At 45.2% G+C, this 24,527-nt stretch overlaps 1 protein-coding gene across 5 annotated transcripts in view; it reads right to left on the bottom strand.

Annotated features, from left to right (window-relative positions):
* Positions 1–23,880, bottom strand: part of RB1 (RB transcriptional corepressor 1) — a 75,057-nt gene extending 51,177 nt beyond the window's left edge. For 3 of the 5 annotated variants that reach the window (XR_011557332.1, XR_011557333.1, XM_070732340.1), the window contains exons 1-4: positions 23,591–23,834; positions 19,597–19,699; positions 13,191–13,300; positions 2,232–2,360 (exon numbers count right to left, since the gene is read on the bottom strand). Coding sequence is in view for 2 of the 5 variants with exons in the window: in XM_070732340.1 (XP_070588441.1) it covers positions 2,232–2,360; positions 13,191–13,300; positions 19,597–19,699; positions 23,591–23,736 (488 nt within the window). In the remaining 3 variants the exon portion in view is untranslated. Of the gene's footprint in view, positions 1–2,231; positions 2,361–13,190; positions 13,301–19,596; positions 19,700–23,590 lie in introns of all 5 variants that reach the window. The other 2 variants (XR_011557334.1, XM_070732341.1) reach the window with 2 other exon arrangements.
* Between the last annotated feature and the right edge of the window lie 647 nt (positions 23,881–24,527).

Here is a 24,527-nt window from a genome sequence, read left to right as displayed (position 1 = left end):
ATATTTACTGAAAGTAGGTTTATTGGTTTTTCCATTACAGTGGAACCCCGACATAAGAGCTGCTCTACTTAAGAGCAACTCGAGATAAGAGCTGGGAGGGGAGAGTTATTTTTGTTCTACTTACAAGCCCAAATTCGAGATACAAGCACCAAGGAGCTGTCTCCTGAAGCCAAACGCTAACTTCCGCGTTCGGCTTCAGGAGACAGCTGCGAAGCGGCGCACGTGTTTTAAAAGGTTGCAGCCGGCCTGGGGGGCTCGGGGGGGTGCTTGCAGCTTTCTTTCTTGCTCTTTTTCTTTCTCTCTTTTACCTTCCCTTCCTCTATTTCTTCTTTTCTTTCTCCTTCCCACCTTCTTCCCTCCCTCCCTCCCTTCACTCATTCCTCTCTTACTCTCCCCTTTCATAAGTTTCCTTGCTTCCTTCCTCTGTTCCTGTCCCTTCCCTCTTTCTTTCTTTCTTTCTTTCTTTCTTTCTTGCTCTTTTTCTTTCTCTCTTTTACCTTCCCTTCCTCTATTTCTTCTTTTCTTTCTCCTTCCCACCTTCTTCCCTCCCTCCCTCCCTTCACTCATTCCTCTCTTACTCTCCCCTTTCATAAGTTTCCTTGCTTCCTTCCTCTGTTCCTGTCCCTTCCCTCTTTCCTTCCTTCCCACCCTCCGTCCATTCATTCACCCATTCCTCTCTTGATCGCTTAAAGCCGGTCCCTGGTGCAAAAAGGGTTGGGGACCTCTGTCCTACAGGATTGGGTGGCAGAGAAGTTGAACATATGTAAATTTAAAAGTTTAAGAAAGTTTACAAGTTAAGTGAAAGAAACTTCATTATTCATTTATATGTACATGTACATTTCTTCATTAAAAACATGTCTTTCTGCATAATTTAGACTAACTTTGTGAGTTTTTTGAGGGCTGGAACCAATTAAAATTATTTACATTAATTCCTATGGGGAAAAGTCGTTCGAGATAAGAGCTGCTCGACTTAAGAGCCCAGGTCCGGAACGAATTAAACTCGTATCTCGAGGTACCACTGTATTCTTTATTTATTTCTCTGTCTCCTATTTATTCTATTTTCCTTCTGTGCTCTTGTTCTTATTCCTTCTATTTCTTGTTCTTTTTCTTCGGTGGTTCCCTCCTTTTTCTATCTCAGTTTCTTCCAAAATCTGTTCTTCTTGATTCTACTGTCCAGGTCTTCCCCATCCTCTGACATAAAATTGTTTATAGAATTTTTGGGCCATATCTTCAATTTCTATTTTAATTCTCTTCTCCTGTCAAGAGATAAGCATTCCCTCCTGGTCTAACCATCTAAAAAGAACCCTCCATTTGTTAAGCTGTTCTGCCAAAGTGCGGTATCCTCTCCTGTGGTCTCTAAGTCTTTTTGGAATTTATTTTGAAATCTGAATTCCTTGCCTTTATGTATTATGGTTTCCTCTTTTGTTGCCTTGACTATTTCATTTCTAAATTCTTTTCTGGTGCATCTAATATGGACATCTCTGGCAGAATAGAATAGAATAGAACAGAATAGAATAGAATAGGTTTATTGGCCAGGTGTGATTGGACACACAAGGATTTTGTCTTTGGTGTTATCAGATCAAATTACGTCCATCTACCAAGCAGGTCTTCTACTTGACCGATGTCTCAGAAAATGATTAGATCTCGCAACTTCCTCTGTTGCTTGGGCTGTCATGGCACTAAAGCCGCCATCATGGCAATGACCGCACTTCCCATTTTGGAGTTGTAAAGTTTCCCCCCCTCTTCACACTGGGTGATTGCCTTTCGACTCGATGTTCGCTGGGTACTTTACTTATTCATCTACTCCTCCGGGCTTGATGTGCCCTAATACGGGCCTCCGATCGCCAGGAATTCAAGTTCGGAGAGAAGAGCCTTGCTCTCCTTCACCCGCTCGCAGTGACTCCACCCTGGAAGTCATTTCTCTGTGTCATATAATATATGTGGGTATATGCATAATTTTGTATTTATTTATTTTATCATGTTTATGTAATGTAAATTGGAAATGGTATGAGAGCTGTATGCAGTGAAATTTCATTTTAATTTATGACAGTTAGTATATTTTCAAGGTGACAATAAAGTTACTTTCACAGCAATATCAAAAACATTTGTCCTAATGTTCTTACCAGCAATTATAAATAAAGCTATTTCATAACATATATTTAAATATTGCTTAAGAACTCCTTTTTAAAGAAAACTAAATTTCTAAATGTAACAGATAATGAATATTTTACCTTGTAAACTTCTGGTAGAGTGCAAACAGTATGTCATATTTTTTTTCCAGACGTGATATAGTAGAGTCCATTTTAGCACTAATTGTATCCATGTCTATTTCTTTAATCAAGTGCAGAAATTTGCATACACTGCAAGAAAAATAGAAAAGAGCAATCAAGTAACTAATTTTTAATGTTTATCAAATAAAGTGTAATATTTTCCCATTCCTATGAGATTATATTCCATATTATAACAGTGACTTTGTTCTCATGTCTGATACTATCTGTCTGATGTTTTCACACCCTAACCAATATAATTACAGTAATATCTCCATAGTTGACCTAATTTTCATAGACTGGACATACACTATATGTGCACAATAGAAACCTCTCTATATAGTCCAACACTGTAAGTTGTATCTTGACCACCTGGAGCATGATGCACAGTATTAATTTATTCTCTATAACTTGACCTGTTTAGTCCAGTCTGGCAAATAAAGTGAAATGCAGAATTGCTAGCAATTAATTTCTTTCAAGAATATAAAAAAATGCAATATTTTGGACTTTGATTTGGCAGTTTAATAATGATAATTATGGATTCATCTCATAATACAAATTGCAGAAAGTCTTAATTGTTTTCCACTTCAAATTTTTCCCTTTTTCCTGTATCGATAAAATAACAAATGATAAAATGAAACAAATACACATACAACAGACATATCCAAGCCATATACTAGTTTTATTTTGTGGCAGCCAAAAAACCAAAGTACAAACAACAGCATGTGTTTAAAAAGGTTCATCTTTTACATTTTTAGAAAACGTAACCAAAGAAAGAGACAGTGGAACATTTGTGTCAGCAAGACAACAGTAAGCAATATTCAAAAACATAAGGATGAGTATCTGAAGAGAATGGATGTGAAAAAAATCATGTGCACAGAAGCAAAGAAAAGAAGTGAAAGAAAAAAGAGAAAAAGTATGAATCCGGATGAAAAAATGTTAAGAGAGATTATTTGATATTTGAGGGAACTGCTTTTCCCCACTTACTGTGCATCTATCTCATCAGGTCCACAGGAGAGGTATGTTGTGTGTCTAGTCAACCAAGGAGTTCCATTGGGCAGTTCCTAGAAGGAAAGCCTTTTTCTGCTATGATCCCATCCTATGGAACACCATCTCCCGCCCCGCTCCACCAATGCAGAAGAGACTTGTCACAAGCCTGTTGGCCTTTGAGGCCTTTAAAACATTTTTTTCAACCAGTTGGCTTTATGACAGGGGTCCTCAATCCCGTTCCTAGCCCAGTGCTGTTGGAAAGTTGGCTGTGCAAGCAGCAGGCAATCATGCAAAGATGGATTTGTGCAAGTAGCATGCGCATACCTAAAACCTGCCCCCAGTCCAAAAAGCCAGAATGATTGGAAACTGCTGCTTTATTACAGTTAATTTTTGTATATTTGCTACATTTTTACTCATTTTTACTTGTTTTTGTTTTAATTTTAATTGGTTGTTTTATTATTTTTTTATGTATGCATTTTGATTGCTTTATGAGGTAAGCTACCCACATTCTCTATGACTGGCTGTATAAATGTGATTAACTAAATAAAACAATTACCCAACAGAATGAATAAAAATGAAAGTAAGGAAAGATGATGTGGAATATGCTTGGAATAAAATGAAAAGAACTATGGTATGTAAGTGTGCCTTACATAATTCTGCATTACTGAGCAGCATTGCTGAAATGGATGAGTGAATAGATTGAGATGAAAGGAACAATTAAGAAAGTACTGATTGGATGGTATTGATAAGATCCTTAAAAGAAATAAGTATTATAAGAGTGTGACGTTTCCACAACTAGCATGACTGGAAGGGCGATTCTGTGAGTTGAAATCCACAAATCTTAAAGTTGTCAGTTTTGAAGACCCCAGGTTAGGGATTAGAGGTGCAAGGGTCTTCAAACCTGGCAACTTTTAACACTTCTGGACTTCAACTCCCAAAATCCCCCTTCCAATCATGCTAGCTCAGGAATGGGAGTTGAAGTCCACAAGTCTTAAAGTTGCCAGATTTGAAGAGCCTTGCACCCCTAATTTCTAACCCAGGGGGTCTTCAAACTTGGCAACCTTAAGACTACTGGACTTCAACTCCCATTCTTGAGCTAGTCCTCCTCTAACTGTGGCCACTTTGCTCTTTGAACTTCCCAGTGCTATTTACAAAGAGCCATAAAGATTATCACTGGAGATTCAGGAAACGAAGATCAAAGGGGGAGATAATGAAGTTAGAGAAATTTTCTCGCCTATTGGAACCGGCAGAGCAGAAGTGATCGAAATGGAAGCTTCACTGGAGAAAACGCAAGGATGCAGGCAAAGGTAACAGTTTCCTTCCTCCCTAATCACCCTGTGCCAAATATACCGGCAATCCAAATGAGTGTGCATGTGGTTGTAATGTTGCTGACTCTAGCTGCAGCCCAGGGAGTCATCCTGTTGCCTGCGTGTCTTTCCTCCTTTCTTCCTACCCTGTTAGTTGGCTCGCTAGAGCAGCAACGGGGGCGACAGCTCTTCAGCAGTTGACAGCTCCTGGTAGTCTGGGAGCAGGCTTTGTGCAGGAAGGGCAGGAGTCTTTTTCAGGCAGCAGCAGTAGGGAGGGCTCACTTCAGACAGCAATAGTGGCAGTGGCTGCTCTTCCTCAGGCAGGTGAGGAGCAGAGGGGAGGCTTAAGCAGCAAGGTGATTGGTGGTTGGATCAATCTCCTGGAATACTGCCAATCAGCTGTCTGTTCCCATCCTTTGCGGCTATTACCGCTGTCGCGCCAACTCCCTCCCCCCCAAGTATGTCTGATGCAGCATTTGGTGTATAAGACGCACCCAGTTTTTGACCCTCTTTTTGGAAGTAAAAGGATGCATCTTATTCTCCAAAAAATATGGTATGACAAACAATGTTCCCTCTAATTTTTTTCCGGTGTGGGCGGAAAAGTATAGTGTCTTCCTCTCTCATCTCTCTTTCCTTCCTCTCCCTTTCTGTCTATCCTTTCTATCTCTCACCCTTTCTCCCTCCTTCATTCCCTTTCTCTCCCTCTCTCTCCCTCCCTTTCTCTCTTTCCTTTCTCTCCCTTTCTGTCTATCCTTTCTATCTCTCACCCCTTCTCCCTCCTTCATTCCCTTTCTCTCCCTCCCTTTCTCTCTCTTTCCTTTCTCTCCCTCTTTTTATCCTTTCTATCTCTCACTCTTTCTTTTTCTACCTCCTTCATATCTTCTTTCTCTCCCCCTTCCTCCCTCTTATCTTTCTCCCCCTCCCTTTCTCTTCCTTTTTCTCTATCCTTTCTACCTCTTACTCTTTCTTTCTCTCCCTCCTTCATTCAATTTTCTCTCCCTTTCTCTCTCTTTCCTTTCTCTCCCTCCCTCGTTCCCCCCTGGGGCTGCCTGTGCCTGCCCTGCACCACTCAACACGGATGGACAGCCCCCGGTCGTCGGTTTGTCGCCCCCCCCACGGAGGGAGATTGGGCTGGCGAGGGCGGTGGATCCATGTCCCCAGCCACCGGAGGGAGATCGGGCTGGCGAGGGCGGTGGATCCATATCCCCAGCCACCAGAGGGAGATCGGGCTGGCGGGGACAGCGAATCCACCTCCCCAGCCGGGCGGAGGGAAATCGGGCTGGCAAGGGCGGCAAATCCAACTCCCCCAGCCGCCGGAGGGAGATCGGGCTGGCGGGGGTGGTGAATCCACCTCCCCAGCTGCGCGGAGGGAGATCGGGCTAGCGAGGGCGGTGGATTCGCGTCCCCAGCCGCCGGAGGGAGATCGGGCTGGCGGGGGCGGCGAATCCACCTCCCCAGCCGCGCGGAGGGAGATCAGGCTGGCAAGGGCAGTGGATCCGCGTCCCCAGCCGCCGGAGGGAGATCGGGCTGGCGGGGGCGGCGAATCCACCCCCCCAGCCGCGCGGAGGGAGATCGGGCTGGCGAGGGCGGTGGATCCGCGTCCCCAGCCGCCGGAGGGAGATTGGGGTGGCGGGGGCGGCGAATCCACTTTCCCAGCCGGGCGGAGGGAGATCAGGCTGGCAAGGGCGGTGGATCCACGTCCCCAGCCGCCGGAGGGAGATCGGGCTGGCGGGCGGCAGCAGCGAGTAGCCAGGGGTGCTAGGGGGCTGGAGGCGCATGGGGGACGGGGGTGGCCGCGGCTCCGTGCGCACCCCTGGAAAAGGGTGCGCAGGGTGGCATTTTGGGGTGTGCTGACGCAGGCGTGCACAGCCTACAGGGAACGGTGATGACAAATCATGGCTTGAACTCTCTTGCCTTGCATGTAATGAGTCTCTCTCAAATATTACGTTTCACCTTTTAAGTTGCATTACTGAACTAAATGAACTTTTGCACAATATTCTAATTTTTTTGAGTTTTAACTGTATAAATCAATACAAATATACCTCAAAATATTAAAATAAAATATATACAGTGATCCCCCGATTATCGCGAGGGTTCCGTTCCAAGACCCCTCGCAATAATCGATATTTCAGGATGTAGTGGTGCTGAAGTAAAAACACCATCTGCGCATGCGCGCCCCTTTTTCCATGGCCGCACATGCGCAGATGGTGGAGTTTGCGTGTGGGCGGCGTGGAAGTCCCGGGGAAGACCCAGGGAAGGTTCCTTCGGCCACCCAACAGCTGATCTGCTCCGCAGCGCGGTAGCAGCGAGGGAAACCCCATCTTCGGCTCCTCGCTGCTACCGCGCTGCCGAGCAGATCAGCTGGTGGGCGGCCGAAGGAACCTTCCCTGGGTCTTCCCGCCGCCCAGGCAAAGGGGAAACCCCAAGATCGCTTGCCGCTTGCCCGTCACCCACTCGCCCGGCTGCTCGCTTGCCGCTTGCCCGTTCGCCCGCCCGCCCGGCTGCTCGCTTGCCGCTCGAGAGCAAGAGGGGGAGAGATAGAGAAAGAGAGAGAAGGAAAGAAAGAGATGAGAGAGGGAGGAAGAGAGTGTGAGAGAGGAAGAAGCAAGATAGAGATAGAGAGAGAGAAAGAAAGATGAGAAAGAAAGGGAGTGACGTCATCGGGTGGAAAAATCGCGATGTAGCCTTTCGCAATGATCGGGATCGCGAAACTCGGGGGATCACTGTAGTTATACATGTTTATCTATCAAAGACCAATACAGTAATACCTCATGATACGAACTTAATTGGTGCAAGGAGGAGGTTCGTAAGACGAAACATTGTTTCCCATAGGAAACAATGTAAAGTCAATTAATCTGTGCAACCAAAAAACCCCCCGCAAAAAAACGGCTTTCCGGCTGTTTTAAAAGGTGACAGCCGGCCTGGGGGGCTTCCCAGCACCCCCCGAACCCGGGTTCGGGGTTCGGGGGGGTACTGGCAAGCCCCCCAGGCCGGCTGCGACCTTTTAAAACACCCGCGCCGCTTCGCTGCTGTCTCCTGAAGCCGAACGCGGAAGTTCGGCTTTGCCGTTCGGCTTCAGGAGACAGCTGCGAAGCGGCGCGGCTCTTTTAAAAGGTCGCAGCCGGCCTGGGGGGCTTGCCAGCACCCCCCCGAACCCGAGTTCGGGGGGGTTCTGGCAAGCCCCCCAGGCCGGCTGCGACCTTTTAAAACACCCGCGCCGCTTCCCATCTGTCTCCTGAAGCCGAACGGCAAAGCCGAACTTCTGTGTTCGGCTTCAGGAGACAGATGGGAAGCGGTGCGGGTGTTTTAAAAGGTCGCAGCCGGCCTGGGGGGCTTGCCAGCACCCCCCCGAACCCGGGTTCAGGGGGTGCTGGCAAGCCCCCCAGGCCGGCTGCGACCTTTTAAAACACCCGCGCCGCTTTGTAGCTGTCTCCTGAAGCCGAACGCTAAAGCCGAACTTCCGCGTTCGGCTTCGGGAGACAGCTACGAAGCGGCGCGGGTATTTTAAAAGGTCGCAGCCGGCCTGGGGGGCTTGCCAGCACCCCCCCAAACCCCGAAGTTCGGCAAAAGTTCGGGGTTCGGGGGGGTGCTAGCAAGCCCCCCAGGCCGGCTGCGACCTTTTAAAAGAGCCGTGCCGCTTCGCAGCTGTCTCCTGAAGCCGAACGCTAAAGCCGAACTTCCGCGTTCGGCTTCGGGAGACAGCTACGAAGCGGCGCGGGTGTTTTAAAAGGTCGCAGCCGGCCTGGGGGGCTTGCCAGCACCCCCCCGAACCCCGAAGTTCGGCAAAAGTTCGGGGTTTGGGGGGGTGCTGGCAAGCCCCCCAGGCCGGCTGCGACCTTTTAAAACACCTGCGCCGCTTCGTAGCTGTCTCCTGAAGCCGAACGCTAAAGCCGAACTTCCGTGTTCGGCTTCGGGAGACAGCTGCGAAGCGGCGCGGGTGTTTTAAAAGGTCGCAGCCGGCCTGGGGGGCTTCCCAGGAACCTCCCAAACCGAACCCGGGGTTCAGCCAAATTTTGCCTCTTCTTACGAACTTTGTTTGAGTTACGAACCGGCGTTCGGGAGGCTTCTGGGAAGCCCCGCCGCCCGGCTGTTACCTTTTAAAACAGCCGCGCGGCTTCCCAGCTGTCTCCGAACGCAGGTTCGTAACTCGAAAAAAGTTCGTAAGAAGAGGGAAAATTTTGCTGAACCCCGGGTTCGTATCACGAGTTGTTCGTAAGACGAGGGTTTCGCATCTTGAGGTACCACTGTATCTTGTTCTGCACTTATACCAACAGTCACCAATCTGTCCCGCTTTTTTCCATTACAGTCCCCTCCCTATCTCTTCCTCCTACCTTCTAGCTCCTTCACTCTCCCTCTATCTCTCTCTACTCCTTCTCTTCCTCTTCCACCCTCATTGCCTTTTCCTGAGTGCTTTTTATCCTACTCATCTCATAATTAGCAGACTAATGATATACAGTGATCTCTCGGTTAGCGCGGGGGTTACGTTCCAAGACCTCCCGCGCTAACCGATTTCCGCGTTATACTGGATGCGGAAGTAAAAACCACCATCTGCGCATGTGCGCCATTTTTTTCATGGCCGCACATGCGCAGATGGTGGAGTTTGCGTGTGGGCGGCGGGGAAGACCAAGGGAAGGTTCCTTCAGCCGCCCAACAGCTGATCTGCTCCGCAGCGCGGAAGCAGCGAGGAGTCGAAGATGGGGTTTCCCCGTTGCCGCGCTGCGGAGCGGATCAGGTGTTGGGCGGCTGAAGGAACCTTCCCCTGGTCTTCCCGCCGCCCAGGCAAAGGGGAAACCCCAAGATCACTTGCCGCTTGCCGCTTGCCGTATTGCAGCTTGGAGCCTTGCTTCGCCTCCTTCGCTGCAATACGGCAAGCGGCAAGCGATCTTGGGGTTTCCCCTTTCCCCTTTGCCTGGGCAGCGCTGGGGCCATGCGGAGCCGCTCATCTAGGGGGGCGTGGACCGGCAAGGTGCCCTCCGCTCTCTCTCTTTCTCTCCCTGTTACCGGTGTGGTATAAGAGAGAAAGAAAGAGAAAGGAGGGCGACTTGCCAGTCCACGCCCCCCTGGATGAGCGGCCCCGCATGGCCCCAGCGCCGGACTCCGCCGTTGCCTCCGCCTCTGCAGCTGAGAGGCCACGTCCACCCCCTCCTCGGTGTCCCCGGCACCCAGCGTCCCCACGCCGCCTCCACCTCCCGGTAATGCGCCCGACCTCTGCCTCTCTCTTTCTCTCTCATATACCACGCCGGCAACAGGGAGAGAAAGAGAGAGAGAACTAGCGTGGACTTATTTTTTATTTTTTAATATTTTATTTTTTTAATTAATATTTTTTGAAAAACCGCGTTGCAGCGTTTCGCGCTAATCGAGACCGTGCTAATCGAGGGATCACTGTATTCTCAAATTTTGAACTAAAAGTGCCTCTTCTAAAAGTTTTTATTATTGTAACATTTCTTTATAATATAACACTTTATTCTAGGTATATATTGCTGAAATAAAGCTACCTCTAAAAAGAAAACCTAATTTTGTCTTCTGGGATTTCCATCACTTAAATCTAAATCTTCAAGTTAACCACTGTTAGCTTAACTTTCCAGGACAGTTATTATTTCTCATGCCTCTTAATTTTATGTCACATTGCTTCCTCCCCTTCCTTAATGTCTTTCTTTATTGTTTGTTTTTCTTGTCTCTAATTTATCATAAATGCCCCATAGAAATACTTTAATTTATAATTTATCTTGAAATCTCATACTCATGTTAATTATTCATTTCAACTCATATTAATCATTAAAATTCCTTTTATGTTCTTACAGATCAGTTAATTATTCAGACCTTAACGTAGTAAATTTTCCACATTTTACATTTAAACAGATCTCATACACAAAAGTAAAAATCATAATACAGTGATCCCCCGCTCGTTGCGAGGGTTCCGTTCCAGGACCCCCCGCAACGAGCGGGTTTTCGCGAAGTAGCGCTGCGGAAGTAAAAACACCATCTGCGCATGTGCAGATGGTGTTTTTACTTCCGCAGCGCTAGCGAGGAGCCGAAGATTGGGGGCGGGGCGGCTGTTTTAAAACGTCGCCGCCGACATGGGGGACTCGCTAGCACCCCCCCTAACCCGGGTTGGGGGTTCGGGGGGGTGCTAGCGAGCCCCCCATGTCGGCGGCGACGTTTTAAAACACCCGCGCGGCTTTCCAATGAGTCCCGAAGACAAACGTCAAACTTCCGCTTTTGTCTTCGGGACTCATTGGAAAGCCGCGCGGGTGTTTTAAAACGTCGCCGCCGACATGGGGGGCTCACTAGCACCCCCCCGAACCCCCAACCCGGGTTTGGGGGGGTGCTAGCGAGCCCCCCATGTCGGCGGCGACATTTTAAAACACCCGCGCGGCTTTCCAATGAGTCCCGAAGACAAACGTCAAACTTCCGCGTTTGTCTTCGGGACTCATTGGAAAGCCGCGCGGGTGTTTTAAAACGTCGCCGCCGACATGGGGGGCTCGCTAGCACCCCCCCAAACTCCCAACCCGGGTTTGGGGGGTGCTAGCGAGCCTCCCATGTCGGCGGCGACGTTTTAAAACACCCGCGCGCCTTCCAAACTGAGCCCTCAAGCCAAGCGCCAAAGGCGAACTTCTGCTCTTGGCTTGAGGGCTCAGTTGGGAAGGCGCACGGGTGTTTTAAAACGTCGCCGCCGACATGGGGGGCTCGCTAGCACCCCCCCGAACCCCCAACCTGGGTTTGGGGGGGTGCTAGCGAGCCCCCCATGTCGGCGGCGACGTTTTAAAACACCCGCGCGCCTTCCCAACTGAGCCCTCAAGCCAAACGAACCCGGGTGGCCGGGCGAGCAGCGAGCGAAGGGCGGGTGGCCGGGCAAAGGGCGGGCGAGCGGGTGCTGGGGAGGGCTTCTCGCTCTCCCGCCAGCAAGAGGGGGAGCGAACGGCGTGGGCGGGAGAAGGGTGCGCGAGCCACAGGCGGGCAGGCTGCGGACAAGCCGTTCGCTCGGGCCGCTTCCCAGCTGAGTACTCAGCTGGGAAGCGGCCCGAGCGAAGCGGCAGCAGCGAGGAGTTTGCGTGGGCGGTGGGGAAACTCCTCGCTGATGCCCGCCAAGAGGGGGAAGACCTAGGGAAGCCGCCCAGCAGCTGATCTGCCCGGCACCATCTACGCATGCGTGCCCATAGAAAAAAAAGGGCACGCTTGCGCAGATGGTGTTCTGACTTCCGGGTTCAAAAATCACAAATTAGCCTGTTCGCAATGGTCGGGGACGCAATAACCGGGGGATCACTGTACAGTGATCCCTCTATTATCGCAAGGGTTCCGTTCCAAGACCCCTCGCGATAATCGATTTTTCGCAATGTAGGGTTGCGGAAGTAAAAACACCATCTGCGCATGCGTGCCCTTTTTTTCTATGGCCGCGCATGCGTAGATGGTGGAGTTTGCGTTCCCCGCCGCCCACGCAAAGGGGCAACCCCGATTCGGCTCCTCGCTGCTGCTGCGCTACCGAGCAGATCAGCTGCTGGGCGGCCGAAGGAACCTTCCCTGGGTCTTTCCCCTCTTGCTGGCGGGCGGGCGAGCGGCGGGCATCAGCGAGGAGCCGGGGTTTCCCCTTTGCGTGGGCGGCCGGGAAGACCCAGGTTGGGGGTTCGGGGGGGTGCTGGGAAGCCCCCCAGGCCGGCTGCGACCTTTTAAAACAGCCGCACCGCTTCCCAGCTGAGTCCTGAAGCCAAACGCGGAAGTTCGCCTTTGGCGTTTGGCTTCAGGACTCAGCTGGGAAGCGGCACGGCTGTTTTAAAAGGTCGCAGCCGGCCTGGGGGGCTTCCCAGCACCCCCCCCGAACCCGGGTTGGGGGTTCGGGGGGGTGCTGGGAAGCCCCCCAGGCCGGCTGCGACCTTTTAAAACAGCCGCGCCGCTTCCCAGCTGACTCCCGAAGCCAAACGCGGAAGTGGGGTTTTTTTTAATTAATTTTTTTTTAATCGCGATATAGCGTTTCGCGAAGATCGAGGTCGCGAAACTCGAGGGATCACTGTACTCCAATTTCACCGCATCTTCTCAAGTCTTTAAAAATATCTTTCAGAAGTCCAACCAAATCCCCATGATAAATTTCCTCCATGTCATTGAGATCACAATTCTCAAATCCAAAAGTTCAACAGATTTTGGGTGTTAATAAAGGTCTGTCTCTACCAAAGTGCAAGAGTCTTCCATTTTAATCATTGAAAATCCAAGTCCTTCTCTTCCTTTATTATTAAAATTCAGTCAAATTCCTCCAACCAACAGATGGTGTTCTTTATTCCAATCTCCCAGCTCTGCCTTTTCTATTCCATATCCTCCATTTTTTTTAATCAATTCCACTTTTCAAAATGTTTTCCTCAAGATATTTATTATCTTCTCAATTTCTCATACCTTCACCAAGTCTTTTAAAATGTTTCTTGACTTAAACCAGTTTCCCTCAAAATTAGCAATCCTACCACTTTAATATGTACCGGTAATTTACTAATTACTGATAATGAACACTCATACAGATTATTTAAGGCAATATAAAAGATGCTTCTCATCATGACTCTAAATAAAATTTATGTATTTTTTAATGTCAACAGGCATTAATATAATTGCATAATTATACCAATCTATGTGAACACAACAAACATACCTAATTTTTAAACATTTCAGAAGTTCTGTAAAAGTGAATGTCACCTCATCCAGGTCAACTGCAGCCATAAAAATACAGATGCCCCACATTTCTTTTTTTAGCTGGCTCTCCTAGGAAAAAAGGTTAGCTCAGTTGTATTATTTAGAGCTGTAATAAATAAACAATATCAGATCAAAATTTATATTCAATAGATTTGTTTTACATAGAACTTTTTCAGTTATATATATATATATTTATATAGTTTATCATATATTCTATTATCAGCTTCCAAAGGGAATTTCTGTAGCTATATATATGGGGAACTCAAAAGAATTATTAAGTTATTGTTATGTCAAATGTAAGAATAGTTCAGCAATACCCAGGATTGTGCTTTTGAAGGTTATTGCACCAAAAGAAAAGGGAGATAAAAGGGAAAAAAGGATTTTTGTTTAAGCCTTAGCTGCTATCCTGGAGGTTGAAATACTTGCTATTGAGTAACATTTCAAGACTGAAATTATTTGCCTGGTACCATATCACCAGTGTATTGTATTTGAGAAGCCTTTCCTAGCTTGTATCTTCTAGATCTCTTGAAAATGCAAAGATGTGGGTTGCATCCCCTAGGGACATGATGGCGAACCTACGGCATGCGTGCCACAAGTGGCATGTGGAGCCATATGGGAGGGCAGGCAAGACTTTGTCCTGTGTCAGCTCCAGCGCACGACAGCTGATTTCCTGAACCCCCGGAGGGGAAAAAAATCCCCTAACAGACAAACTGGAAGTTCGGGAAAATGCACTTCCGGTTTGCCCATTGGGGAATTTTTTTCACCTACCAGCAGTGGTGGGTTCATACCAGTGTGGTTCAGAGAGCCACACTGGTATGAACCCACTGACTTTCTGCAATTTTTTTTCTGGTGTCTTTACTGTGGAAGAAGCCCTCAGCTGTGCTTCAGCTGAAAAATAAAGGTCAGCATTAAGACAAGGACGGGAGGGGGAGGGGCTCTTGCTACTGGAAGGGAAATCACCGCTGTTGCAGCCACAGGAAAAAAGTTTTTGAAGCTCCTTACAGGTAATAAAACGAAGCAATGAGGAAAAGAGCCCCCCAAAGCTGCCGGGATTGCAGCAGCCCCCACCTTTCCTGCAGCTTGGAGCTCTTAGAGACCTCCTCAGCGCCCTGAAGCTGCCGGGATGGCAGCTTCTGGGGGCTCCTTTCCTCATTGCTTCATTTTATTACCTGTAAGGAGCTTCAAAAACCTTTTTCCTGTGGCTGCAACAGCGGCGATTTCCCTTCCAGTAGCAAGAGCGCCGGGAAGTCACGTAATGAAGGGAAGTGCTGGAGCGGAAGCAAATGCTGAGATGGCTCCGCCGGCTTCCCTTCATCACGTGACGTTCCCGGCGCTCTTGCTACTGGAAGGGAAATCGCCGCTGTTGCAGCCACAGGAAACAAGTTTTTGAAGCTCCTTACAGGTAATAAAACGAAGCAATGAGGAAAGGAGCCCCCCAAAGCTGCCGGGATTGCAGCAGCCCCCACCTTTCCTGCAGGTTGGAGCTCTTAGAGAGCTCCTCAGCGCCCTGAAGCTGCCGGGATTACATTTCAGATAATGAACAAAATTTTCTCTGGCTGTTCGGTATCCGAATTTTTGTTCGGATACTGAAGCAAATTTTTGCAGAAAATTTTGTTCGATATCCGAAATGTACGGGAAGGGAAGCGTTCGAAAACCGAGGTACCACTGTATATACAAAATCTAAATTGGGGGGGATGGGTGTGTGTGTTTGGGTTTATTTGGTATTACCGTATTTTTCGGAGCACCTTAGTTTTTGGAGAGGAAAATAGGGAAAAGAATCTGGTTACCAGCATCCTTAGCCAGCACATTATTTTACCCCCTGATTAGGGCTTTAAAAAATCTTTATTCAGAGAGAGTAACAATGAAAGAGCTTGCAAGCCAGTAAGAGTTGTGAACATCATTAGCACCTGGAAAGAAACATTCGGAGCAACTACAGCAATGGAAAAACCCCTGCAAAGACTTAGGGCTTGGAAAACATTATTTGCAGAGAGTACACTGCACCAAGCCAATACATTCTTAAGATGATTGGCTTGGTGCAGTGTAACACTTGTTTGGCTGTTGTGTTCCGTAGTACCTTGTGGAACTTGGGGTACTGCCCTCTTTGCATTAGGACATCTAGGTTAGATGGCGAGATCTCTAGATTGCAGTCCTTAGTTTGTAGCTTGCAGGCAGAAGTGGAAAGATTGTCCCAGCCACGTGCTGTAATGCAGCCATGTGTGCAGCCTCCACTTCCACAGCGCCCCCCGAGGAGGAGGGCTGTTTGGACAACTGTTGGTTCAGGAAGATTACGTGCAGTTGAACAAAAACATAACAATTTTGGTCTCTCTGTATCCAACTCCTATAATGTTCTTGCGGATTTAAATAGTAAGGATGTTGTAGATATTAGCAAGGCCCCTCAGGCGGAGAATGAGGGGATGTTCAAAGGAGAAGTTGTTGTAAATGAGGAACATAGTGTCACCAAACCAAGTCCAGTTAGTAGAAATAAAGAGAGGACACATGTTCTTGTGGGTGACTCGATTGTCAGAGGTGTTGATTTGGGACAGAGGAAGGATGTGGTGAAGGTGATGAGGTGTCTTCCAGGAGCCACTGCCCACAGGGACAGGAGGCGGATTACAAACATTGTCAGGGCTGTGAGTAAAGGTAATAAAGTTGATGTGGTGGTGCATCTTGGCACAAACGATCTGTCCCAGAGAAATGTTAATGTAGTAAAAAGAGATTTTCAAAGTCTAAGTGTGGATCTGGGTAAAATAACTGATTCAGTGACTTTCTCAGAGGTGTTACCGGTTTGTGGCCAGGAGGGTAAAACAAGTTGTATCAGAGAGTTTAATGTGTGGTTAAGGCAGTGGTGTAAAGCTGAAGGTTTTGGTTATGTAAGTCATGATGTCAGTAGATGGTCTAATAGGGAGTTGTTTAAGAGGGATGGTTTGCATCCATCATACAGAGGTACCCAGGTGCTCGGTGAGGAATTCAGAGCTTTTTTGGACAGGCATTTAAACTAGGTAAAGGGGACAGAGATGTACCAGATGTGGAGGATTTCTGTCCCCGACCAATGAGGATACATCAGTTTCTGGAAGCTTATGAAAAGGGAGCTGAAAATAAAATAGATGTAGTTGTTGATGATAAGGGGCAAACTAATAATGAAAATAATGTTCTTCGGGTAATGTGCACGAATGCTCGAAGCTTGAGCAACAAGCTCTGTGAGTTAATGGCCATAATATCTAGAGATAATTTGGATCTGGTTGCCATAACTGAGACATGGTTTAAGGATTCCAATGAATGGGAAATATCCATACCAGGATATACACTGTATAGGAAGGATAGAATAGAGAGAAGGGGAGGTGGAGTAGCCATTTATGTTAAAGAAAGTCTAAAAACAATACTAATTCAAAATACATGTAAAGATCTGGAGACCCTCTGGATTTGCATGCAAAATAAAGACGGTTCTGTCATTAGAATTGGGGTGATCTATAGGCCTCCAGGGCAATCTGAGGAACATGACAACAAGATGGTGGATGAGATTACCCTAATGGCAGTAAAGGGAGATATTGTGGTTATGGGTGATTTCAACATGCCTGATGTTGACTGGAATATCCCCAGTGCCCTTACATGCAAAAGTAAGAATATAGTAGAGGCCTTTACAGGAGCAGCTATGGCACAGCTAGTTAAGACACCAACTAGAGGGGAGAATATTCTAGATTTAGTTTTTACAAATGGGAATCGGGTTTCAGAGGTCAAGGTGGGAGAAAATTTAGGTTGCAGCGACCATCTATGTTTGTGGTTTGATGTAAAAACTGATTGTGAGCAATCCTATACTGCAACCAAAGTATTGGATTTCAGAAAAACAAATTTTAATGCAATGGGGGAATATTTAAATAATGAATTAAAGGGGAGGGATAAAATGGCAGGAGCGAGCACCCAGTGGACTGTAATAAAAAAGGCCATCTTAAAAGCCACAAGACTTTATGTAAAGCAAGTAACTAAAGGTAAAAGGAAGAAGAAACCGCTATGGTTTAGCAATGATGTAAGGGCTATAGTCAATGAAAAAAAGGCTGCCTATAGGAGGTATAAAGAGTCTGGAAGTATAGCTGATAGAGAGGTGTATAAAATGAGACAGAAGGAGGCGAAACAGATAATATATGCTGCTAAAGCCTCAAAAGAGGAAGAAATAGCAAAATCTGTAAAGAAGGGGGATAAAACCTTCTTCAGATATATTAGTGATAGGAAGAAGAAAAACTGCAGCATCACAAAGCTTAGTACCGGGAATAATACATGCATTGATGGGAATAAGGAGATCGCTGACCATTTCAATAGCTACTTCTGTTCAGTTTTCTCAAAAGACACCTTACAAAATAATACTATAGAGGGATATAGCATTGCTTCCAGCTGTACGGATTCAGCTCCAGTGATCTTAGAAGCCGATGTCTTCGAAGAACTTGAAAGATTAAAGATAAATAAGGCAATGGGTCCAGATGGCATCCATCCCAGAGTTCTTAAAGAACTCAGATCTGTCATTGCTACCCCCCTGACTGATTTGTTTAACTAATCCCTGTTAACAGGAGATGTTCCTGAGGATTGGAGAATGGCCAGTGTTGTGCCTATCCACAAGAAGGGCAGTAGAGAAGAAGCTGGAAACTACAGGCCAGTTAGCTTGACATCAGTTGTAATTAAAATGATGGAGACTCTACTCAAAAAGAGGATAAATCAGCATCTAAAAAACAATAACTTATTGGACCCAAATCAGCATGGCTTTACTGAAGGCAAATCGTGTCAGACTAATCTCATTGAGTTCTTTGACTATGTCACAAAGGTGTTGGATCAAGGTGGTGCCGTGGATATTGCCTATCTGGACTTCAGCAAAGCCTTTGATACGGTTCCACATAAAGAGCTGATAGATAAATTAGTGAAGATTGGACTTAATCCCTGGATAGTTCAGTGGATTTCAAGCTGGCTGAAGCATAGACATCAGAGAGTTATTGTTAATGGCGAGTATTCTGAGCAGAGACAGGTTACAAGCGGTGTGCCACAAGGGTCTGTTCTGGGTCCTATTCTTTTTAATATGTTTGTGAGTGACATAGGGGAAGGTTTGGTAGGGAAGGTTTGCCTATTTGCCGATGACTCTAAAGTGTGCAATAGGGTTGATATTCCTGGAGGGGTCTGTAATATGGTAAATGATTTAGCGTTACTAGATAAATGGTCAAAGCAATGGAAACTGCAGTTTAATGTTTCCAAATGTAAAATAATGCACTTGGGGAAAAGGAATCCTAAATCTGAGTATTGCATTGGCAGTTCTGTGTTAGCAAAAACTTCAGAAGAGAAGGATTTAGGGGTAGTGATTTCTGACAGTCTCAAAATGGGTGAGCAGTGTGGTCGGGCGGTAGGAAAGGCAAGTAGGATGCTTGGCTGCATAGCTAGAGGTATAACAAGCAGGAAGAGGGAGATTGTGATCCCCTTATATAGAGCGCTGGTGAGACCACATTTGGAGTACTGTGTTCAGTTCTGGAGACCTCACCTACAAAAAGATATTGACAAAATTGAACGGGTCCAAAGACGGGCTACAAGAATGGTGGAAGGTCTGAAGTATAAAACGTATGAGGAAAGACTTAATGAACTCAATCTGTATAGTCTGGAAGACAGAAGGAAAAGGGGGGACATGATCGAAACATTTAAATATGTGAAAGGGTTAAATAGGGTTCAGGAGGGAAGTGTTTTTAACAGGAAAGTGAACACAAGAACAAGGGGACACAATCTGAAGTTAGTTGGGGGAAAGATCAAAGGCAACATGAGAAAGTATTATTTTACTGAAAGAGTAGTAGATCCTTGGAACAAACTTCCAGCAGACGTGGTTGGTAAATCCACAGTAACCGAATTTAAACATGCCTGGGATAAACATATATCCATTGTAAGATAAAATACAGGAAATAGTAAAAGGGCAGACTAGATGGACCATGGGGTCTTTTTCTGCCGTCAGTCTTCTATGTTTCTATGTAACAATGAAAGAGCTTGCAAGCCGGTAAAAGCTGGGAACATTGTTAGTACCTGGTTAGGGTTGGAAAGAAACTTAATTCGGAGTAAGTTAGACCAATAAAAAAACCTTGCAAAGACTTAGGGCTTGGAAAATATTCTTCGCAAAGAGAAACAATGAAAGGGCCTGCAAGGTAAAAACTGGCAATATCATTAGCAGTTAGTGGGGGGTGGGGGAGCTACATTCAGAATATAAGACGCACCCAAATTATCAGCCTCTTTTAGGGAGGAAAAAGATGCGTCTTACACTACGAAAAATACGGTATTTTCCAAAACATATTATGACTATTACATTGTGATTTTAGTTAATAAAATTACATACTTAATAAGCAAGATATACTCACTACATCCATTTTTTCATAGACCTTCCAAGCACTTATTCTCACATTGTCTGTTATGTGTAAAGCATCACATAAGGAAACAAAGTCTTTTTCAGCAAACAAAAGCCTAGCAAAGAGAAATGTGTTACTTTTAAAACTGAATATTTTAGGTATTTGACAGATTGTATAATTTTGTGGAATATGTACTAGACTATTTATTTTAACAAATAAGGTACTGATTTTTCATTCATATACATATCAATGTACACAGTTATTTTGCTGGTATCTGGATGCAGTGAAACATTTTATTCATTATTAAACTTAAAAAGAATTCTGATAAAGAGCATTATCTCAAAAAAATGACACTTTAATTGTTGCTATTAAACAGTGGTGTAATTTTAGATCTATATTGTGTTAGTTCCTTAAACCTTCCAGTGGTCTTTTCAGCATGCTAACACATCTTTTCCCCCCATTGTTTGTCTTTAAACCTTGCTGCAAAAACTCAGTATCTCATAGCCTCTACTCTCATTGCTATATTTTTTCTAATATTCTATATTAGAACATTATGCCAATATTCTATATCCTATTCTTAACAAGACAGTAAAATGATAGATGAAGGTAGCAAGAAAGTAAAGTAAAAAAGAGAATGCTAATTATATTAAAGTTCAAAGTACTGTAATTGGTATCATTGTTACCGCTGTACAAATGATAGCTGGTTAAGAAATAGTTTTGGCAAAGAAGCTTGAGGTTCAGTGTCAGATACATGAAAGATGAGAAGCAATATTATCAAATTTTGAAAGTGAAGTAGGCCAAATATTTTAGTATTTTATATATACATACATAGATCCATCTATACATGCATACATAATCTTATTTAAACAAGCCCTTAGATTCCCAGGCTATTGGTTATAGTGGGTAAAGGATCTCTTAAAGAATGTTTAGTCTATTTGTCTGCCATACTTTTGCCCCATTTTCATTGTTAAACTACACAATTACTGTTAGTCATGGAGAGTCTTCAAGACTACTTATTCCCATAAAACAGTGTTTGGTTTCGAAAAATGTGCACTAAAAGAAACCTAAGCTCTTTCTGAAAATTGAAAATGTCTTCATTTAAATAGCTGCTGAATTATTTATATATATATATATATATATATATATATGTATGTATGTATGTATGTATGTATGTATGTATGTCACATGTTTAAGCTGAATTTGAAAATTAAGGGAGACTAGGATAGATCTATTTTGGATATATATATATATATATATATATATATATATATATATATATATATATATATATATATATAAACAAACATAGGTAAAAACTATTTTTCTAACTTGTGCTCTATTTTTCTAATTTCAGCTACATATATTAATATAGAGGTAGTCCTCAACATACAACCACAATTGAGCCCAGAATTTATGCTGTGAAATAAGAAATTTGTTTTGTCCCATTTTATAACTTTTCTTGTCACATTTAAGTGAATCACTGCAGTTTTTAATTCAATAACACAGTTTTTAAGTAAAACTGAAGTTCCCATTGACTTTGTTTGTCAGGTCATAACATAACCCCAAAGGACACTACAACTGTCATAAATATAAATTAGCTGTCAAGCATCCAAATATAAATCATGTGACTTTCAGCATGCTACAACAGTCATAAGTGTGAAAAATGATCATAAGTCACATTTTTCAGTTCCATTGTAGCTTTGAGTGGTCAAGTGAACTGTTTTAAGTTGAGGACTATCTGTAAAGGCAACCTTGTGACACATAGTGACAAAAAATTAGGTTACAAGAATTGGTCATTAAATCATATATGGTAATTCTTAAAGATATTTCAGGCAAAATGAAACACAATTACACTTCCGTTTCTACTGAATTTAACTGGTATGTTGCATCAGAAACATTCTTTTTGGCCACTAGCAATCAAAATAGGAATATATTTAGCAGTTTCTTAATATATTGCTCCATAATGCAGAGTCTTTCCAAACAGCTATTAGTTTGTTTGTGCATAACCTTTATTATTTTTACAAATAATTAAAGGCAGTGAACATATCTATCACACCTTTCTTCTCCTATTTCTCCTATAACCAAACACTCTCTGAGGCAAGTTAAGCTAAGAGAGATGGCTGGCCCATGATCACCCAACTGGCTTTCATGGCTAAGGCGGAAGTTGAACTCACAGTCACTAGACTTGTACCTTAACCCTTAGATCAAAGTGCTTCTCTTCAAAGGGTTTTCAGAAAATATTTTGATGCTGTAGACAGTTCTTACAAAGTCGGGGGGGGGGTTGGGGGGGGACACGGGGGGGGGGACGGGACGACCCAGGCTGAAATCAGACAAATTCTTTAACCAAAAACATCAGGTGGACAATATTCCTTCCAACCTCCAAAATTATTGTAAGTCTGTTACATCATGCAGCATGGGAGAAAAAAGGCACAATTTAAAACTTAGCTTCACTATAAAATGGAGCTTGCACTTGATACTTAACACTGAAATTTTCGTGTTTCTTTAGCATTTCTACAACAAATCTCTTTTCTGTTAAGAGTTGTGTGCCCCCCTATTGTGCTGTTCCTAATCTAGCCTAGTCTTGTTGAACAAAGCCTAATATCCTGTTAAAGTCATGACAAAAAAGGACCAAAAATTCAAATTTAAGTTCAAACTTTCACAACAAATTATACTATTCTAAAAATGCAGCTATAATTCATCTGAATTTTACTAATCCAATACCAAATATTATCTCCTGGAAAGAGAGAGCCCATCTTCCACCAGTCTTGTGCCCTGTTTTCTTTTAATGTGACTGCAAACACGCTGCTGAAAAGTTGGATAGATTCAAAAATCACCTAAGGTGTTCCTTGTTTTGCTGATCTTTTAATATTGTCCATAATATTAAAACAAGTACTTTCTTCTTTCCAGTTGTTATTTCTATCTTATTATTCTACTTCGATTTTCTATTTCTTCTTCCGTTTAACCCCTTTCTGAGACATCTCCACCTTGGCTTTTCTTTTACTATTACTCCTTTAGGGAAGGAGTAGTCACATATCTGTGAAGAACATCTGGTTTTTACAGTATAGGCAGATATAGAAAAGGATTTTACAGGAAAGTAATTATTATTTTGAGTTTGTTATAGCAGTGCCTTTCCTTTGCAGTATAATTTCTTGCACACATACAGTATTTGAGGACCCGGATTGTGGGGGCAATAGCCTAGCTCTGTTAAAAAGTGCTATTGCTAACATGTTGTAAGCCGCCCTGAGTCTAAGGAGAAGGGCGGCTTTAAAAAAAATCAACCAACCTATCAAACAAACACACACACACACACACACACATACACACAAATGTCATTTGCGGGTATTTATTGTGGAGAAAGAAAATCACAAGAACTTGGCAATGTTCATAATTTTTTTCAGTTTCTTTTGCAAGGTCATCTATCTCCCAAGTAAAATTCAAATTATGATGAGCCTGACAGCCACAAAGGAAAGCTGCACAGGCAACAAGAGAGAAGCATGATGTTCTCGACTCTAGGCTTAGCAGCCATTAGGTCTAATCAATAAGGCGTAGTGAGAGTGAAGCCTGTATCCCTTCCTTCTGCCGACCTCCTGAGCATCTTTTCCGAGCCACCCAGTCATTTCACTACTCTTGGGACCTCGCTTGGCACCCACTCGATTTCCAAGAGGAAATAAGGGCGACAGCTTTTAAACCCGGAAAGGCTCCGTTGGTAATTTTATTTTATTCAGATCACTTTCTTTTCAATGTAACACAAACTCGGGATGGGGGTTTGAAATCCACCCATGACTCCCAGACATGGGATTTCTTTAATCCCAAGGAGCAATGGAGAGGTAGAGGCCACGAATTTCCTTCCTTGCACGGAAAAGAAGATGGCAACCTACGGGCCACTCAAAAGGAGCTGGGCCGACGGTCCTCTCTCCTCACCCAGCTCTCACTTGGGGCCCCATGCCTCTCCCCTCTCCCACCCTCCGACCCCCGGCCGAGAGCTACCGCTGCGGGGCGAACTGACCTGTCAGGAGCCTGGGGGGAGGCGGCGGCGGCGGGCGTTTCAGATTCCCCCGCGGATTCGGAGCTGTCGTCCGTCTGGCTTGGAGGGGCAGTTTCCATTTTCCGTGGGGGGCTGGTCGGCGCCATGTTCGACGTCTCCAGCCACATAGAGGTTCCCCCGGGAGCCTAGTCGCTGCTGCAGGAAAGAGCCCGGCGACCACTGCAGCCGCCTTTCTCAAAGCATCCCCGCCCGTCTGCCAAACCGCGGGAAAAATGCTTCACGCTCCTCCCTCGGACGTCACTTCTGGTGCGAAGCGCTCCGGCGGAGCCTGGCGTAGAGCCGAGGCTTCCTGGCGGCCGAGCTGGTTTTCACGGCCTTAATTGGTGAACATCTCCACCCCCCACCCCCATTTCTACTTAGGATCATATAGCTTTTGTGTACGCTTATGCACCGAGACAAATTCTTTGTGTGTCCAATCACACTTGGCCAATAAATACTATTTTATTCTATTCCAGCCATTTGTCTGAAGTGGTGCTTAAGCAGAGGGTTGGGCTAGATCAGTGTTTCCCAACCTTGGCAACTTGAAGATATCTGGACTTCAACTCCCAGAATCCCCCAGCCAGCTGGCTGGGGGATTCTGGGAGTTAAAGTCTAGATATCTTCAAGTTCCCAAGGTTGGGAAACACTGGACTAGATAACCTACAAGGTCCCTTCCAACTCCCACCGCACCAACCTTGTTCCAAACTGGCCAGATTGTCTTGGAGTGACAAGCGAATGTGGGCTAAAGCTGTCAAAAGTTTCTAACTTTGCAACGTTTTCGGAACAGGGAAGGAGTGATGTTCCCGCCAGCAATTATTGTTGCCGATCCCTTTCGCTAGGTTTGCTGGGCGGAAACTGGTGTCCTTGGGTGCTCCATTCAAGACTTGTTGTGACTTGTCGTTTGCAGCACCAAGTCAAC

Source organism: Erythrolamprus reginae, chromosome 1 (genome assembly GCF_031021105.1).
Source record: "Erythrolamprus reginae isolate rEryReg1 chromosome 1, rEryReg1.hap1, whole genome shotgun sequence".
In the NCBI taxonomy this organism is placed as follows: domain Eukaryota; kingdom Metazoa; phylum Chordata; class Lepidosauria; order Squamata; family Dipsadidae; genus Erythrolamprus; species Erythrolamprus reginae.
The sequence above is the reverse complement of the archived record's forward strand: the minus strand, read 5'-3'. Positions and strand labels throughout refer to the sequence as shown.